At 42.5% G+C, this 18442-nt stretch overlaps 1 protein-coding gene across 2 annotated transcripts in view; it reads left to right on the top strand.

Moving 5' to 3' along the window:
* SLC35F3 (solute carrier family 35 member F3) overlaps positions 1-18442 on the top strand; it is a 162578-nt gene that overhangs the window by 90109 nt on the left and 54027 nt on the right. The window contains exon 1 of one of the 2 annotated variants that reach the window (XM_064708507.1): positions 11272-11501. The exons of the other annotated variant lie outside the window; for it this stretch is intronic. Within the exon in view, the coding sequence (XP_064564577.1) occupies positions 11426-11501 (76 nt within the window). The 5' untranslated portion in view covers positions 11272-11425. Of the gene's footprint in view, positions 1-11271; positions 11502-18442 lie in introns of those variants that run through there. 2 annotated transcript variants of the gene reach the window in all.

Genomic DNA, 18442 nt, shown 5'->3' with positions numbered 1-18442 from the left:
GCAGGGTCAAAACTCTTCAAGTATATAGCATTAACCTAGATTAAGCATTGTACTATTATTATTATTATTATTATTATTATTATTACTACTACTACTACTGTATGACACAGACTGAAGCACAGAGATTAAGGGTCAGTTTTCATCTAAATATATTTGTCTAAAAGCTAGCCCTTATTTTACTCAGTGATTATAAGAGTAGCTCTTAAATATAAGAATGAAAAAACTGTTCTGAGATCCTGGTTAACAAGCCCAAGAATCTTTTCTCTTGTTTGATGGGCAAGAAGTTATCTCAAGCTTAGTCATGCAATGGTCTTAACTCCTTGTAGATTTAAAGCTGTGTTTTTATTCTTTCACCTATCTCACACAAGCCTTCCAGGCACAGTTCTGCAATCTCTCCTGTTCATCCAAACAATCAGGAACAGAGCACAATATAAGCTTTTCTGATGGGCAAAAAGAAGCCAAGAAAAAGCTTGTCAATTCCCATATAATAGTCATATGTCAAGGGAGTACATATGCTTTTTCTATTAGGGTTTCTAAGTTCCTGTAAATGCACTAGTTATGTCCTATACAGTGATTGAGGGCTTCAGCAAATAGGGCGTGAGAGGCCTTATAACCTTCCATATGTATGCATTTGCTTCCTTCCTATAAATGCATTTGCTTAGTGATTTTCTCTTATTTTCTCTATGTGTCTGTTGTTGTTGTCATTTTAATCCACTCTAGAAAGTCAGTCCTAGAGAAATGCCATTAGTGGGGGAAGGACTGAGCTAACAGCAAGTCTTATACTTATTTCTGGCGAAGTGCTGGCTTGTTCCTATTGGTGTCTGAAAGAGCCAGAGAGCCTGGGCTGAGTCTAAAGCTTTATTTTTTTGGATCTCAGTGAGCAATACTCAGTTTGTAATTACCTTTTGCATTAGAAATGCCAATATCCAGCCAGGTGGAAATTGACACTGAAGAGCTATTTCTTTCCAGTGAGTTACTACATGAAACAAGTATAAGTTATTTGCAAGGTGTTTTGTACTTAGTTAATCAGGAATAAATTGCTTGGCTTTTGTGCTATTTATTTCCATCAGATGGTATGGGATCTAGATTTATGTTTTGAAGCATTGAGGGACTGTGCATTGCATTCGTGAAGGCTTTAGACTGTTGTGTGAAAGAAAAGCAGTTGAAAAAACACATGCTGCTGCCTGAATTATTACACAGATCTAAATAATATAGCCCCAGCCACCTTGCCTCCTGCCTGTGACTGCAACAAAAAGTACTTGTGATTTTAATTACTTAGAGCAAAATTCAAGTGGTTTATTAATATCAACATAACCCTAGGACAGAATTATAGTAATGTTTTATATACACTTGGGGGCATGCTGTTGGAAATAACATGCAAGGTATAAATCTGCTCTCCTGCTGCTTCTCAGTGGAAATTTAACCTGAGATCCAGACCTTCATCTGCTGGGAGTGAGAGAGGGAAGACGAGCATGAACAGTCAACTGTGGGGGAGTTTCCTTGTTCCAGATCTCAGGAGAAAGTTTCTGCCACGGGTGCAGAGGCTGGAGCCTGTCTGATGGAGGTTCAGTGCAGCTGAGAGGGAGATGGATGGGCTGTCTCTGGCCCTCATGTCCCTTGTGCTGTGATCATTCAGGCATCTGCCCAGCTCCTAGCAAAGATCAGGGCAGGCCTCATCCTGCTGCAAGTGGCACCAGAAGATGATGCTGCCCCAGGGTTATGCTAAGACCTTTGGGTGCCAGCCAAGGGAGCCTCTGATGGAGGGCAGCTGCCTCCCCAGTACTCCTACTTCATATCTATGGGCCATGCAGTGGATGCTCCTATGGAAATATCTGACAAGTCTGCTTTGTGTAACAGGAGGGACACAAGTCAGCTGGATTCTCCAAAGGATTTGTCCTGGTGACCACAGTGAAGAGGTCAAACTGCAGCTAAAGAATTTGTCTGAAGTCTCTTTGCACAAGGACACATTAACCCGTAACAACACATTATAGGACAAGAAGCCTCCTTTAAATAGAAAACTGCATTTTTAGTAGTGTGTTTTTTACTCTACTTGAAAGGAACAGGATCTGATGAGTTCCACTGCTCTATCCAGTACTAATGGACTTTTCTCACAAGAGGCAGTTCCTTCTGTTTTTCTGGATAAACCTAACAGTCTTATTATTTCTTATTCCAATTATGTTTTGTGTTTGTGTTCTGATGTGTTCTGTTTGTCTTTGGCTTATCCTACCTGGCAGTCCTCACTGTCCTTCTTTATCTTGGATTTTTCTACCTAATGTTTTGCCCTCTTTTAGTTTTTCTGTGGATTCCTAGCTTAACGTGACCCTCCCTCCAACTATTCTAGGAGCTAATATTTTTTGTTTGTCTGCATTCTAAATCTGTTTTCCTTTTAGCTGTTTTATTATTACAGTTTTATCAGCATTGACAGTTCCAACACAGAGTGCATTGAATGCAATAACAAAGTTCCCATTAGTTCAAAAGAAAATCAACTGAGTCATGGGAATGTAAAACCATGTGCATAATCTTATTACAGATATCCCTGGTACTGTTAATTAATCATCCAGATTCATCCCCCAAAAGCATTAACCAAATCCAGTCTAGAAGTTGGGGGATTAAGGATAAGCAGTAAGAAGGCTTTATGGAGAGTTGTCCTGTTATTGTGTGAAAGTCAGGGCTTATAGCTTAGCATGACACATCTTTGGTGCTCACTGCCATTGTCACGTAAGCATGGAACTCAAAGTTTCTACTCCAGCATTTTTTTAAATTGCCATGACTATTTTAACAAGATCTGTAAAGATTTTGCAGTTTCTGCTTGCAAGAGACAGCATGAACCTGCTATAACTTCTTTCATATCTTACTGCAAGAAAAAAAGACAAGATCCACCAATGGATAATCACATCCCAAGGAAGGTTGTGGAAACTGTTGCTTTTTTGAAACACTATGTAAATTGCAAACTCCTAAACGTTGGCAGGGATCAAGCTGACAAAAGATAAAAGCATATCTTTAAAAGCATACAGAACTTCCACAAACAGCACATATATATTGTGCCCAAGTGGGTGGGGAAAAAATAAGATAGTAAATGTATTTAATTAGTGTAGTAAATTTATGTGCCATAGTACAGTACCAGCTGAAAATAGGGAGGAGTACGAGAGTGACTAAGAGAAACCAAAATTTTCTTCCTGTTTCTTTCCTGACCTCCTTCACAGATCCTAAGGCTGTGGTTCCTCTATATCTGCTGAAACCTGAGGCAATGTGTAAAACCTTCTCACCAATATCTGACCAGTATGTACAAAATATTTTAGAGCTAATCTGAATTTCCTATCTGAAGAATTAAATATGCAAAGTTTTTGCTTATTTTAGATTAAATTCATCAAATAGAAAATATAATGTTACAATCCTGCCTTGATTATCCAAAGTAAACTGTTGGAAAAAGCCTCCTGTTTTTCTCAGCCTTAGCCCTCTCTTGAAGGCTTCAACAAACACAATGTTACAGTCTAAGTAAAAGATTGAATTTAATCCAAAATATTTGGGGTAGATGATACTCTTTGCTGCCCATGCATTCATCTGATATGGCTACACTTAAATCTGTGGGATTATTGTAGTTTTGCATTGTTATGAATCTCATGACTATATCCATGATTCATCATATAAAGTACCTTATTTCTGAAAGGATAGAGCAGCCCTCCTAACTTTCCAGCCACAGCCTCAAGCTAGTGTCCTGTCTTTAAGCCTGCTCTTTTAATCAAAACTCCCATGGCCTTGAACCAGCACAAAGGACTTATTCTTTATCTGTGGTGTTGCCCATGAATATCAGTCACTATACCTTTGCTGCAGGCATTCATCTGATATTGCATTGTTCAGCAATGCACTTGTGAGGTTAAAATAATTCACTTTGTAAAGATGTATAAGACTGTGAATCAATCTATGAACATCTAGAGTATTAAGAGAGATACTTCTTAGTCTACAAAGCACTGCTTCACTGTCATTTCAAAAATTCATGTTTTACATGTGACCCAAAGATTTTAATTATTATTGCACTAGTGATAAACAGCAGCAATAATATACTCACCCTCTGCACTAATAATAAAAGGCATCCTCTTCATTAAGAAAGGGTAATAGATGACAAATATTAAGCCTGTTAGATATACTCTGAGTGCTGAATAACAATAATGCTTGGATGTTCTCAGGGTTTTTCAACATAGGATCTCAAAAGCACATGGAAAAAGTAGCCAAGTTTTGTCCCAAGGTACTTGTGAGTAACTGGTGGCAGCAGCTTTACTCAGGCCTGGTGCCACAATGATGGCAGAGCCAGAAATGGAGTGGGAGGGTTGCACTGACACTCCTCACTGCACACACTAGTGTGCTTTTACATTTTATAATAGGCATTTCCACCCCAGCATTTTCTCCCTTTTCCCAGTGTCTGAAGGCAGATACTCATCTGGAAAACAGGCTTATATTGCTGTCTCATAATAAGATAGCTGGGACCCAACTATATTAATATGTGCCCTAATGGCAGCTGGAAGAAGTAAAAGGAAAAGCTCCTCCCAAAAAAGAGAAATAGCCAGCGGGCTCAAGAAAAACAATTGGCCTCAGTGAGAGTGGGAGACTGGAGTGATTAGGACAGCAGGATAGGGAGGATATAATTACAAAGCACATGGTGCCAAAAGGCTCATCCTATATAATTTCTTTTAAATAATATCTGTGCTTGAAGGGGGAACTCATTGTGCCAAACTGATTGGTCTCTTTGAGGGCAATCAGCACAGCTACTTGCTTTAAGCATTTCAGCAAGAGTTCCCAGGAAAATTAACCGGTTTGCTTCCAGAGATCTGACTTGCTGCTTCCTGAGAATTAACCCAGAAGCCCAGTCTGTTGAACCTCACTTGGCAGGGCAAACTTGGAAAATCTGGGGAGAGGTTGTGCCTAGGACATTATTTTTAATCCTCATCTTGAATTCTTCTGGACATAGCACCATTATTGTGCAGTCAGAAATAAAATTATAGAGCAAAGGGTCTGAGAGCTTGAGAGGTGCACAGCTTCTGGACAGCTACAGCAAATTTACTTTGAAGCCACAAATCATGAGGTCTAAGACACTTCCAAAAGTCCCAGTACTAACTGTTAAGGGTAGTGATGGACAGGAACAGTTAAAAAAGAAGGCACAATTGAATGGATTTTTCTGTTTGTCTGTGTAACTTTATAAGTGGACGTGGCATCCAGTTCATTCTACAAGCTCTTTAGTATTGGCACTGGGAGGAATTTGACAAAGGAAAGACATGAAAGAGAAAAGACAATGCAAAGGAAAAAAAGAACCAAGGAAATACTGACAATAGAAAATAAGAAGAAAGACAAAGTGCAGAGTATACACAGGGAACACGAAAGAATGTAGTTATTTAAAGTGTTTAAAATCAGTCTTCCTGGTAAAAGGGGAACACAGGAATCAGTCTGGATCTTCTTGCTCTTACACATCATTTTATTTTAAATAGGCAGCAATTTTCTTCCTGGCAAATATCTGGTGAGTTATTTCTGTAGGTTGAAACCCTCTCCATTTCACAGGCCATTGGGAGTGCTTAAATCCTACCTAATCTTTGGTTCAAGCAGCTGGCAACAAAACTTAAATTAGACAGATTTTGTGATTTTCATCCTAGAACACTGTCTGTAAAACCAGTGACTTGAAATACGGAATATGTGTCCTCAGAAGCATCTCTACTGTTACTTTCTGAAAGATCTTTGGATGCCCCTTTTTCATCTCATCTCTCGTTCCTGTCCTGCCTAATACAAACTGGGAGGGCAGTGCATAGTTCTGTAAATATTCAGGTGAGAAGATGAAAAGAAATTTTATTCTGTCTTCAGTTCCTGTGGTCTGTTTTTAGATGTTTGAGGCCAGGAGCATGTGCTTGTTTGCTCAGACAGTTCTGAAAGAATTTTTTTTTGAGGACAAAAGATCCCCTCACAGACTGAATTTATTTCTTTTCTTTCTGAGTCACAGTCTGAACAACAGATTTTTTTTTACATCGTGTTTTTAGGGTCTAGATATTTTCATTCTGTATTCATATATTCCAACTTTAGATGTTTTTCACCTACTTTTCCTTCAGTACTCAAAGTGTGAGCTACTGTCAAACGTGGTCTCCTGGCCTTTGTGTCTATGTTAGAAGTCCTCCTGAGCTGGGGTGTTTCAGGAGTAGAGGTTTAACTCAGATTATACAATGTTTGTGGTGGCAGAAAATGTGCACAACTACATTGAGATGCATTTCACATCCAGTGCTTTACCAAACTGACCAGGAGCAGGCTGGTGGTGAAGAATGTAGAGGTGATGCTCAGGTTTTTTTAATATTGTACGGGTTAAGAAGTTATTGTTGCTGCATTGTTGATGTTGATGGTGTAACACTGTATTTTTTTGTGATTTGAGGAGATTTAGGTCTTGTAGTCAGACAGTGTCCCATATGCAAATCCGCAAGGAAAAGCAATTGCCAGATAAACCCAGGAGGGTGTTAAAACTCTGAGATTAAATCTAGGTTTTTTCTTACATTTTCAGAATTCACCAGTATTATCTGAAATGCAGCTGTTCTTTATGCACAAAACCAAGAGAGCTTCTCATAAAATATTGGAAATAGTTAATATTTTATGAGACTTGGAAGTAAAATCCAGCAGTGCCTTCTCCTCCAGAAATGCCTAAAGCAGTTATAAACAGAAGGTTAAAAAAAAAAGGAAGATATTCTCACCAGGACTTTGCATCCATGTTTAGGAACTGTTGGATATATATTGTCATGTAGACAGTCTGCAGCCCTTATGGGCACCTCACATGTCACTCTTATCTGCAGATTGGAAGAGAAGGCGTTCAGGTACAGATAGCAGTGACTCTACAGCAGAGTCCCTGCTATCTATATGAGCACTGCCATCTATCTAATGAGCACCTTTGGCCAGGGAGGTCTGAATCCCTCCTCTTCCTTTCTCCCTCCTTTTACAGCCTTGTTCTGTGAACTCAAGACATGATGCTAAACGTAACTGAATGTTTTTGAAAGAGGAAAAATTGGAAAGACATTGTCCTTACAGCTAGGTTAATATTGCAGAGATAAACTGTATGTAAATTTGACAAAAATTTGAATTTGTTCTGAGTGGAGGTTGTGAATGTAGGAGGCTGCAAACAGAATAGTGGTGGATGGTCACCACAGAGAGCATCTCAATGCAGATTTCAGAGTGATTGCAGGACAGAAACCATTACTTCCAAAATAGCTCATATTTGTGTTGGAAATGTGCTTTTGACATCTGTGGTTTTGGATCTTCGAAAGAGAAACAGATTATAAAGTTATTAGCTATTGTAGCCAACCAAAAGTAACACAGCAGTCAAGTAAAACAAGCTCCTCATAAAGATACTGATAATTATTTGTGGACAATATTCACAAATTACTTCAAATATACTAGAGGAAAGGATAATTTTTTCCTGGAGGGTTGTGGCCAGTGTTGGTATTACGGATGTGTTTGACTCCTAGCACATGAATTCATTCTGGTATGAAATGGAGCCTATTAGGAAATTGGCTACATGAGTAAAAGTCCACACTCCATTTCCTTTAAGGTTGCTAAGCACAACAATTATTGCCCTCAGTGGTAAGGCAAGCACATAAATTAATAAATGTCCTATTAATGAGTACACTAAACATGAAAATATCTGAACTGGGAAAATACCAACTGTGCCTCTTAGGAACAGGGCATTGTGTTTCATGTTGGTTAAACAAACTAGCTAACAGGATAAAAATCAAAGGCTGTATCACACATAACTGAGAATTTAGTTTTGTCTTGAATCTACCTTCCTGTGCAAATAAAGAATCTTTCAGGAAAGGGGTTATGATCCATAGCTTTAAAAGCAGTGTGAAGCTGAGTATTAGCACACTTGTATAAAGGTTTATATGTACAAAACCAACCCAATTACTATAATTTTTTAATCTAAAATGAAGAAGCGTAGCCAACTCTAAGAAAACTAGTTTCATCAAACTAAAAAGTTTACAAATTCTTCAACCTGGGCAAATTCTGACTGCCTTGTCCTGAATTTTTAATCTGGCATTCCGTTTTTCACATCCTTGCTCTTGATTGGTAATGAAAATCTGCCTTCTCCAGTTTCCAAGGTTTGAGAGTTTCTCTCCACATTTGTAAGCTGTCCACAGCCCAGACATCCACCAGCTTTTTGCCTCCTGAATACAGCAGTGGTGTTTTAAAGGTAAAAAGCCATAAATTTGACTTGAAAATTTACCCCATGTGAATCAATTTTGCATTGCTTATACTGTAAGATGCTCACGGTAAATGAAATTAAGTGTTATCCAGCAGTAAATGTGTTAAAGCTTGGGGAGGTGGGGATGCTGCAGCTACAGAAAGTAACAAGCCTGCTGCCAAATGCAGCTTTCACAGAAGAGTCCCTGGAACACAGTCCTCAGGCACCCTCGTCTTCATTAAATAAACACAACATTTTTTTTATTGTGATATGTGGCTGGTATTTTTATGCACAGTGTAAGACAGGGGCCTAGTGTGGATCTGTGGTGTGAGTGTGTGTGCCTGTAAGGGCAGCAAGAGAAACCAGAGGCTGTAAAAATGCTCAGGGGTTGGAGTTGAGCAGAGCTGTATGTGAATCAGCTGTACTTCACACATACATTGGGCAAAAGGTTTCCAAGGGCCCACAAGCAGTTGGATGTCCTCTCCCACGGCTGAAACCAGCCTTAGTTGGATACTGGACGTCCTCAATGGCTTTGAAACCTTCTCAGGGTGACTAAACTGAATACTGAGGAGCAGAAGCTTGAGTGCTGTGGTCATGCAAGGCATCATCAGAGGAGGGAGGAGGAGAAGATGCCTCTTAGCTCTCCTCAGCACCAGCTGCAGAGGGGCCAGCCAGCCACAGGAGAGACTTACTGCCACTCACATTTGGAGTTCTGGGCTTAAATAAAACATTGGGAGCCTGAAATGTGTTAACAACTCTGCAAACCCTGAAATATTACCCGTGGTTAAAGTAACATGTCATCCAAAACCTCATTTTTACTCTGTGACATTCTGTGTGAGCAGCACCACCCTCCAAGTAAAAGAATGTATTTACTGTGTCTTTAACAAAGAGAGCATAAGCCTTTTAGAAGGAAAGAATATAAGTGCTCAGCAACAAAGACTTTTTAATGAATATACTTTTAATTCTTATGACCATCCCATTGATTACAAGTATAATCAGAAGAGAAGGCTGATTATCCTTAGGCAACCATTTACTTATGGGGAAAACTGATGGCATTTGGATGTAAAGTGCTGATTTAGTGTTTTCCTCCATATATAGCAGAGGCTGAGATGATCCTGGAAGATCTGTTCAGAGCAGAAGCCAGACAGAGTTTTCCAGGTTCTGGTGTTACTTGTCACCTTAATCTAAGGGAGTCTCTTAAATTATGTGGATGTATTTTAACTACCAGTGAACCTGAAGTTTCTTCCCAAAGGCAGTGTAAAATAAGTTAATATTTTATGATGTGCTTTGAAATCCTCAGATAACAGGCACTGCAACATTGCAAAATATTTCACGGACAGAACCATCTGAGGTGATATCTGCCTCTCTTTATGTAGCTTCTTTCAATAACCAGAAACCAATTGGACTCTGAGACTAAATAGTGCAATGAAACAAGATGGACCCGTGGTTCTCAAATGCTTATGATCTGTAACATCCCAGGAAGCTGAATTGGTCAGACAATTCTACTAAAAAGGAAATAACCATTTCATGGAAATAACCATGAAAACCAGTAATCATCATTTGACCAAGCTGATATTTTGTAGTCTTAACAGTAAGCACATGATTATTTTTTCAGAAGAATCACTTTGAAAGCAGCCTAATGATTTTTGTATAAGGTTCATCCCAAAGGTTGCAGAGAAGAACATAGGAAGCACAAAACACCCTGGAGCTTCATCAGACTGCAGATCCACTTATGAGACCCCTGCAAACGAATAGTATGGCTCTGACGCCTTGAGAAAGCTCACCTCTTAAATACGTAGAACTTTCTAGCCAGCAGAAGTAAGGTGGTGTTTTCCCATGGTTTCCTGAAAAGTCTGTCAGGACTGATTTTCAACAGCTACTATGTATATAATTAAAGAATACTTTGGAATGTTTGTGGAGTATTGATGGCTGCCCAGTCTTGTTTGCAAAGTACACTCATTTTAATTTGACCAGATCTTAAGAAATGTTAAGTATTTGCGCCCTGTCTGCTGACGCGTCTCAGTTTGGAACTGGTAAATCTGCAGAGTATTTTCATATCCACAGAAAAAATCACAAGGAGCAAAGGGTGCTAAGGTCACTGTGCTCAGCACCTTGTGAATTCTGGTGCTCTGCTTACAGTGATGTAAATCTATTTTACATCTTTCATACTCATTCATTATGATGAGTTCTCTCCTGAATCCACTTGCATTAAGTCTCATTAACTAATGCTGGTTAGATTTTTGTGCTCTGACAGTGGGGTAGCTCTAATCACATGTCGTTGGTATGCCACTATTGGGGATCTTAAAATTATTGCTGAAAAAACCAAAAACATTATAAAATGTTGCTAAATACAAGCAGCATCCAGTTGTGACATATGACATTTTACTTAACATGTGTGAGTATGGACATGCTTCATTTTGTGCTTTTTTGTGTCAAAAAGAAGTTGTTGGATTATGTTCAGAAAGCTGTAGAGTATGTGACTGCAGGTGTTGGAGTATTATTGGTAAATCCATGGAGTATCTCATCTTGGCTGCTGGGTCCAGTTTTGGTCTCCCTCCTAGAGGATACAGCAGGAACAGAAAGGCTGTGGCGAGGATGGCAGAAATTACTGAAGGCACGGATGAAAATTGACCCAGAACAGTGTCTGGACTTGAAGAAAAACAAAGGAGGGATAATACTGAGTAAATAATGAATTGGTTCGGAAAGTGTAAATTCTCCTTTTCCCTAGACAGCGCGAAGAGAGCTGGGCAGAGCGCGATGAGCCAGGAGCCCTTTCCGTGCGGTGCGGGAGCCCATTGCCAGCAGCCACGGCCGGGATCGCGGCTGGCTCGGGGATCCCTGGCGCACCGGCGGGAGCGGGAGCGCTGTCCGCAGCCGCATTACGGTCCCGGCTCCCTGCGACCTCGGCCGGGCCGGACCGCGGTGCCGGCGCCGTCCGGGGGCTCGGCAGCGCCTGTGGCCGCGGCGTGCGGCGCCTCCCCCGCCCCGACCCGGGGGGCGGCCCCGGGAGCCCTGGGGGCGGGCGGGGGGGGGCCGTGCCGGTGACGTCGGGTTTGCAGCAGCCCCGAGCGGCAGCGGGCGGGCGGGCGAGCCCCAGCCCCCGCCGCCCGGTGCTGCGGCAGAGGGCGGCGGGCCGGGAGCCGGAGTGGGGAGCGCCGCCGAGGAGGGCTCCGGCGGCGCCAGGATGTAGGCGCGGGGCGGCGGGGAGCTGCCGCCGGCGACGGGCTCGCCATGAAGAAGCATTCGGCCAGGGTGGCCCCGCTCAGCGCCTGCAACAGCCCCGTCCTCACCCTCACCAAAGTGGAAGGTAAACGACGTCGCGGCGAGCGGGACGGGGGCATCCCGGGGAGACCGGGTACCGCGACCGGGGATGCTCCGGGGAGACCGAGCGCGGTGCTGGGGCGATGCCGGCGGCGGGGACTGCGCGACTCCCGAGCGGGCGGTGCGAGCCCACGGGGCGCGCTGCTCCCCCGCCGCCCGGCATCGCCGGCGCTTACCCCTGCCCGCCGCCCTGCTCAGCCCCGGGGCTTCCCTCGCCCTCGCTCCAGAGGCAGAGCATCTCTCCGCACCTCCCCTCGGGACGCGGGAGCAGCCCCCAAACCCGTGGGCAAGTATCTGCCATGCAGGACCCTTGGCAGGAGGGAAGGAAGATGCTCGGCAGATTTGTTCTCCCGATGTGAGGAACGCAGCCCCGTGTTCCAGCCATCTGTCCTCACCTCTGTGTGCCAGTCCGGCTGCATGGTAGCCGTGGAGTTGGAGTCTTATGGCCAGGAGGGATGTAAGAGCCAAAGAGCAGTGGGGGCTGGCAGACCTTTAGGGACCACTGGGGCCTTTGAAGACTTTCAGGGATCACGGCCGGGGACCTTGAAAAGGACACTGATGTGCTCAGAAGGGTTCCCTGGAGAAATCGGAGGGTGAGGAGCTGTTTTCTTGGGTAGAGACCTGTAAGCCTTGTCCTAGAGATGGAGGGGTAATGTGAAGGCAGGGTGCAGGTCAGGGAGAGGAGCCTGTCTGAAGGATGGATAGAGAGCTCTGTTCCTGAAGGAAGAGCAAAGGGAAAGCTGCTGGTTTGGGGGATACCACTGGGGTATGTCGTTGGTTGAGAAAATGGTGTTGGTGAAAGGAGAAGGTTGGCCGGGGGGAATGGAAGGAGGAGAGGCAGAAAAGGGATGAGAAGAGTGAGGCAAAGAGGAAGAAAAGCTAAAAGAAGGGAATGATTGAATGGCAAGACATAAAATGTGAATGTGAGACTCCAGAGAAAGCTCATGAAAAGGAAAAAACTAATACTGAAAAGCTGAGAAATTAATAAAGGAAATTAATAAAGGAAAAGAAAAAATGGTAGCAAAAGCTCTGTGGAGCAGAAAGTGAGAAAATGCAGAAATGTGCAAGAGGAGGAAAGGAACTAAAAGCAGCAAGAGTGGAAAGTAAGGGGTACCTGAAGGTTCTTATTTCAGTTCACAGAATATTCAGCTGTTGCATTCCCATAACATAAAAACCACCTACTGCAGAGATAGGAAAAGAGATCCCAGTTTTCTGATGGAAAGAGCAGGCCTGATCTTCATTACACTGTAATTAGAATTTTAAAAAGCCCTTGGAGTTGACCCCATGCACAGTAGAGTGTTTCTCTCGAGGTTTGCACTGGAGGCTCCTCTGGGCTAGGAGCTCGCCTCCCTTTCTTTTGGTGCACTGCACAAGCTTTATGAATCATAAATAATAATAACCTACCAGGTTCCAGCTTTGAAATGTGGGTCATCTCATTCCTCTTTTACCAGTTCAAATACAGTTTATTACCTACCTTATATAGAAACAGAAGGAGAGACAATCTTTCACTGTGCCATAAAATTGAATCCTTTCAAGCATTTCCATGTCTGCTCTGCATACCAGCTCTCAGATACCCTATTGCTGGCCACCAGGGACTTTGTTGACCTAGTTGGACTTTCCCTTCTTTACTTCAGACTCCTTTTTCCTTTACCATCAGTGGCAAAAATCTAAATTGCCTTGATGGTTGCCTGGAGTTTCTTTCCTTCTCTTTAACAAAACAGACTGGCTCCGTTTGAGAGCTTCCTTTCCCAAACCAATTGACAGCATTTCCTTTCAGGCTAACGTTGACTAATTTTGCCAGCTGGTGTTAAAGCCATATAAAAAAAATATGTAGTTATAGGCAAAAATAAAGTGAGACAGCTGGCACACTGTGGACTGCTGACTTCTCTTGGCCTGGCTGCCGTACCTTTGGCAAAGATTTGCCTTCCTCTGGTAGTCCAAGTCCATTGCAAAGGCATAGACAATGCTAAGAGCAAGACAACAAAAACTTTAATCTGCTTCACAGTTAGGATTATTTTCTCCCCTATCAACCACCATCAAAGGGTTTCAAGGATCTTTGGCAGAACCACTAGGAATATGTTTCATTCTGGGATGGTTAGCCAAGAGGAGCCTTTCATTGATATGCATTGCTGTAAAGCCCTCCAGCATTCCTTGTATTTTCCTGCCGGTGCAGTGACTTCTTTGCTTTAAAAGGAAGATAAGGACTTTGTGCCTTCAGAAGCGTGACTGCCATTTCGAATTATTTCGGAGATTGAATCATCAGTATGCTCGGAGCCTGCTGTACCAGCACTTTTAAAGACAACTGTGTCTACATGCATTGCTCAGGCAGGCAGTAACAACCATACCATGTGTTTTCTGTGCCTGGTACCATTGTACACCCTTCATATTTTGAGAAGTGTATGCTTGGTGCCTGATTTGTGCTTGTTCTTCCTTCTGTTGTTGTTTTTCTCACCAATTTCTGTCCACACTGCAGTGGCCATTCCTCTCAGACCAGCCAATTGACTGGTTCACCCTCTTTGTACATGAAAGCACAGTGTGCTTTGAGGACTGACTTCTCTTCCCCAGGAAGGTAGATATCTCCATTCTTGCTCTGCATCTGAAGATCTTCCAGAGACAGGTAGCATCAGCTTTGACAAAGAACTGCAGAACAATCATCACACCAGAGAAAACACATCCTCCACTTAATTAGCCCCTACTAGGAGCTGCTTATTCTCAGGCTTTCAGCAACAAGGAAATGCTATTGCAGCCACCCCTGTAGCACATTTCCTCTGCACTGTTCTGTCAGGAATGAGTGACTGGTGATATTCCAAACTGAGTTGCCGTAGAAGCAGATGAACCACATGTTCAGCTGGAGTAACCCTGCCTGCATTGCTGGAGCTGCAGGGAACTTGTATAAGTATGAATGAGAAATAAATTTGGCCTTTAGTACCTTTGCATGCCTGCAGGGAATTCATCACAAGCGTATCAACACTGTAATTACTTTAATAATAAATCTTTTTCACTTCTTTAGCAAGCACAAACCAAAGATCCCAAGCATAGCAAAAACTTCCATGAGAAGCAGTCGGCTTCTTTAAGAGAGGAGATTCTTATTATCCTCATTTTGCAGATGGAGCAGCTGAGAAACTGCAGAATGAAGCAACTTGCCTAAAAACAAGCAGCACATCTTTTGACAGAGCAGGCAAGAAAAGACCTGCAGCAGATAGGAATGGACCCCCAAACTTTCCACACATATCTTTGTGGCCATGAGAGGGCTATGAATAGATGCAACAGGGGTCAGAGAAGCCTTAGTTATTGAAATCAGTGACCAAAGCTTTCTTTTTGGAAAATAAGCTCAAATGCTGCATAAATGCATTTCTGAATAAGTACTGTGTAACTATTAGCAGCATTCTGCTGGTGGCATCCAAAGGTTTTGGTAGTCAGGCAATGCTTGTACAACTGAGCACAAGAGTAGGCTGTGTAAACATCTCACCCAGGACTTCACAACTGTAGAAGCAAGATTTGGTGGCCATTGGTCTTTTTCCCATGAAAGCCATACATGACAGACTATGCAGTGCTCATGCATCCTAGAAAACAGAAGTAGCTGGTGAGCAAGAGAGGCTGGTGTGGCTCAGCCAGGGCTGTGGGTTTGGGTGTGCTTCCCCACTGAAGCAGCCTTGGCAAGGAATTTGTGTTGGCTTCTGCATGGAGGACTTAACTTTGAAAGTGTTCACTTATGTTTAGTGTGAGCAGTCAGGGCACCTCAACCCACCCAGATCTTGCTCCTTAGCTATGGTAGCAGTTTCCTCCTTCTCCTGACCAGAACTGGTGACAGTGACGGTGACAAATTCACATGGATGGGAATTTTAGGTTTGCTGTGTGTCTGCTTCTCCCTTGGATCTAACAGCACGCACCCCATTACCGCAGGATAATGTCACTTACTCAGCTGACAGAAAAGCAGTGCCTTCTTCCATGGGTACTGAGTGTTAAGTACACATGGACAGTAATTACACTCTGGCTTTGGCCCAAGGCAGCTTTTGCCCAATTTTTGTATTCCTTGCAGTATTTTCAGTTAGTACAACAGCATATTTGAGCAGATAGCCAAGATCTTGTTCCAAAGGCGTGAGGAGTTTCTTGTTACATAACACCTGGCTCACTTCCCAAATGGCACCATGCTTTCTTAGGCTTTAAGCAGCCTCAAAATGAGCTGCTCTTAGCTGTGCTAGCTTACTCACTGGGGAGTCCCTCTAGCTGATCATGCCCCCCTGGTTATTTTGTCTACTATCTCACCTGTGAAAACTCATGAGTTATAGGTTTGGAGATGACTCATTACTTCTGCACTGTGTCCCCTCCTCAAATGATACAAAAATAAAATAAGACCATTTTGATGTTACTAAACTAATGCCAGAGCAGGAGTTTTAATGCATCACAAAGCAGAAAGAGAAGTTATGAAAGATTTATCTAAGCTTCCTTACTTTAGTGGCTGAAATGAGACAGTATGTACACACAACGGACAAACGGCAGTTTCACTTACAATGATGGAACTTAAGAATGACAGCATCCATTGGATCATCTTCTCAGTCCTTCCATAGATCACAGACCATTACATTTCACCCACTTATCCCTAAATGAAGTAAGGTGCCTTTTGTAGTCATCTTGAATCAATTTAGGCATTTGCTTTCAAAAAATAAGCAGATTACTAATCCACCTATTTAATTATAGGCTTCTCCCATGAGAAGTTGGAACAAGAACCAGTAAAAAATAAATATGAAGTCACCAGAATGCATTATTCACTGTCTCCTGTATTTTAATTTTATAAATCTTGTAAAAGGAATTTTGTCCTTCTTTCCTGATGGCTGACAATCGTAAACTGTAGGATTTGTAGCTCAGTATAAGGGCCAGGGTTCCAAAAAGACTCCTAGTTCAACATAAAAGTCTAAGTTAGCTCAACATGTATTCCCCAGCAATTTCCCAGCAACAAGGCTCATATATAGGATTATTTATGTTGTTGCTTTCCTAGCACATCATACTCAGAACAGCACATTCACTTATGTAGTAAGCAGCTCTCTCCGCTTGGCTGGAGCGCCACTGCCAACCTTTAGTCCACAGCCTAGTTAATCTTTGTTAATTATAAACTGTGAGATGCCACTGCAGACCTGGATAGCATCCTGCAGAAGCAGGAATTTGGCCAATGAAAGAGTAGGTTCACTTTGTAGTCTTCACAGAGCTTTGCTGACAGCCACTGCGGCACAAGATCAAAGGCAACAGGAAACAAGGTGTTTTCAGCAGTGCAGAGCTGGCTTGCCTCTAGGCAGAGTTGCCCACCATCTATTGGAGAAATCAGGTACCTGATCTCCCATGTTAGCTGCCTGGTTCCAAACACTTGGATCTCCTCTATCTGGACATAATGCAGGGGTACCCAGCCTGGAAATTTTGTGAGCTCTACTCAAGGCATGAATTTTGATACAAGATCAAGCACCCTTTGGTCATACAAAAGTTGTATGTTGGCTCTTCTGGAAGTGTTAGTATACATTTACTTCAGTTTCACTACTTCTGACCCTAAGCCTCCGCAAACCCAAACAAGTGTGAACCCTGTAAGTCTTGTCATTCAGTCATGAAAAGTACAGAAGTGAGGAGGTAAGAGCTCGAAATGCCTTTTCCACAATCACCTCAAATTCCCTAGCACAACTCTCAGTAAGGGTAATATTCAATTTGTGACTGAAAAAGGCATGAGTCTGTCTTCTGTAGCTGACTGAAACAAGTGAGGAATGGTGGGTTGCAAAAGCCTTTCTCACTGCAAAGAGGATGAGGCAAGTATCAGAGAGAAAATAGAAACTAGAATTTTTGTGTGCAATGTGTTTTCGCATGGAGTTACACTGAGTACCTCAGTGCCCACATGGGCCTAGCCAAACCTGTCTATTTTAAAGGAGACTCAGCTTTTGATGAGTGTGCTGCTGAGAGGTGAGGAGGCATCTCTTCTTCCTTCCAGGGGATCATTGAGTCAATCATGTGGGGACTTCTGTGGATATATATGCATTGCTCCAACCACTGTGAGCACGCTCAAGTCCATGTCAAGTCCCCACTAGTATCTAGTTATTGGTTGACAGAGAACAGACTATCTCTGACTGCTCCAACTACCTTGATCTGAACTTAGGACCTAAGAAATGCATTGTGTTTGACATTCAATAGCAGGTTAAACCATTAGCTTCTAGGAGAAAAATCAGGTGAAGTTGGAATTTACTGTGGAGGAAACCAATGGGCTACAGGAGAGTCTTCTGTCTAAAACTGTGCTTACTTGAAAGCCAGGCAGCTCTGAGTTTTTGAAAGCTCCTCAAGAGTGAAAGAACGTTGCCTTGTTTTTTGATAAAGTGCAGTCAGCAGTGCCTCCACAGTTAGCATGAATTCACTTATCTCCTGTATATATGCGTTGATATAAATGTGCTCTTTATATTAGTATGTAAGTAATTGAATTCCCTTGGAGATAAAACTATTACTCAAGAAAGATATGTAGCACTCAAATGCCTGGATAATTATTGCAGTAGCTTCCTGCAGAGAATCCAGACTGGTTTTCTAACATCTCTCAACCCTTTGTTCAGTCTGAAATTTGAACAGACTGATCAAAATTTGCCCAGAATACAGTTTTGCTCATATCTGATTTTTGTTCTAATAGCAGTTCTGCTTCCATAACCCCTCAAAGTAAGTGCTGAAACTCCCAGTGACCTCGCCAGGTGACTCACTGTAAGATTCAATCCAATTTTTATTCACAAATGGAATGCAGAATAATATCAAGAACACGTAACTTATAATCAGGGTTACTCCTTGCACATGGTTACTTTCCAGTCCCATGATGCTGCTACTGTAAAAAGCACCCAGTATCTTCCATTTTCGCTCTGGATTCTGGTAATGAATTCTAATTAATAATAAGAAGGACAGTATTTAGGGGAATTCCTC

This window comes from Zonotrichia leucophrys, chromosome 3, assembly GCF_028769735.1.
Source record: "Zonotrichia leucophrys gambelii isolate GWCS_2022_RI chromosome 3, RI_Zleu_2.0, whole genome shotgun sequence".
NCBI classification, from domain to species: Eukaryota; Metazoa; Chordata; class Aves; order Passeriformes; family Passerellidae; genus Zonotrichia; species Zonotrichia leucophrys.
This window is presented reverse-complemented; position numbering and strand designations above follow the sequence as displayed.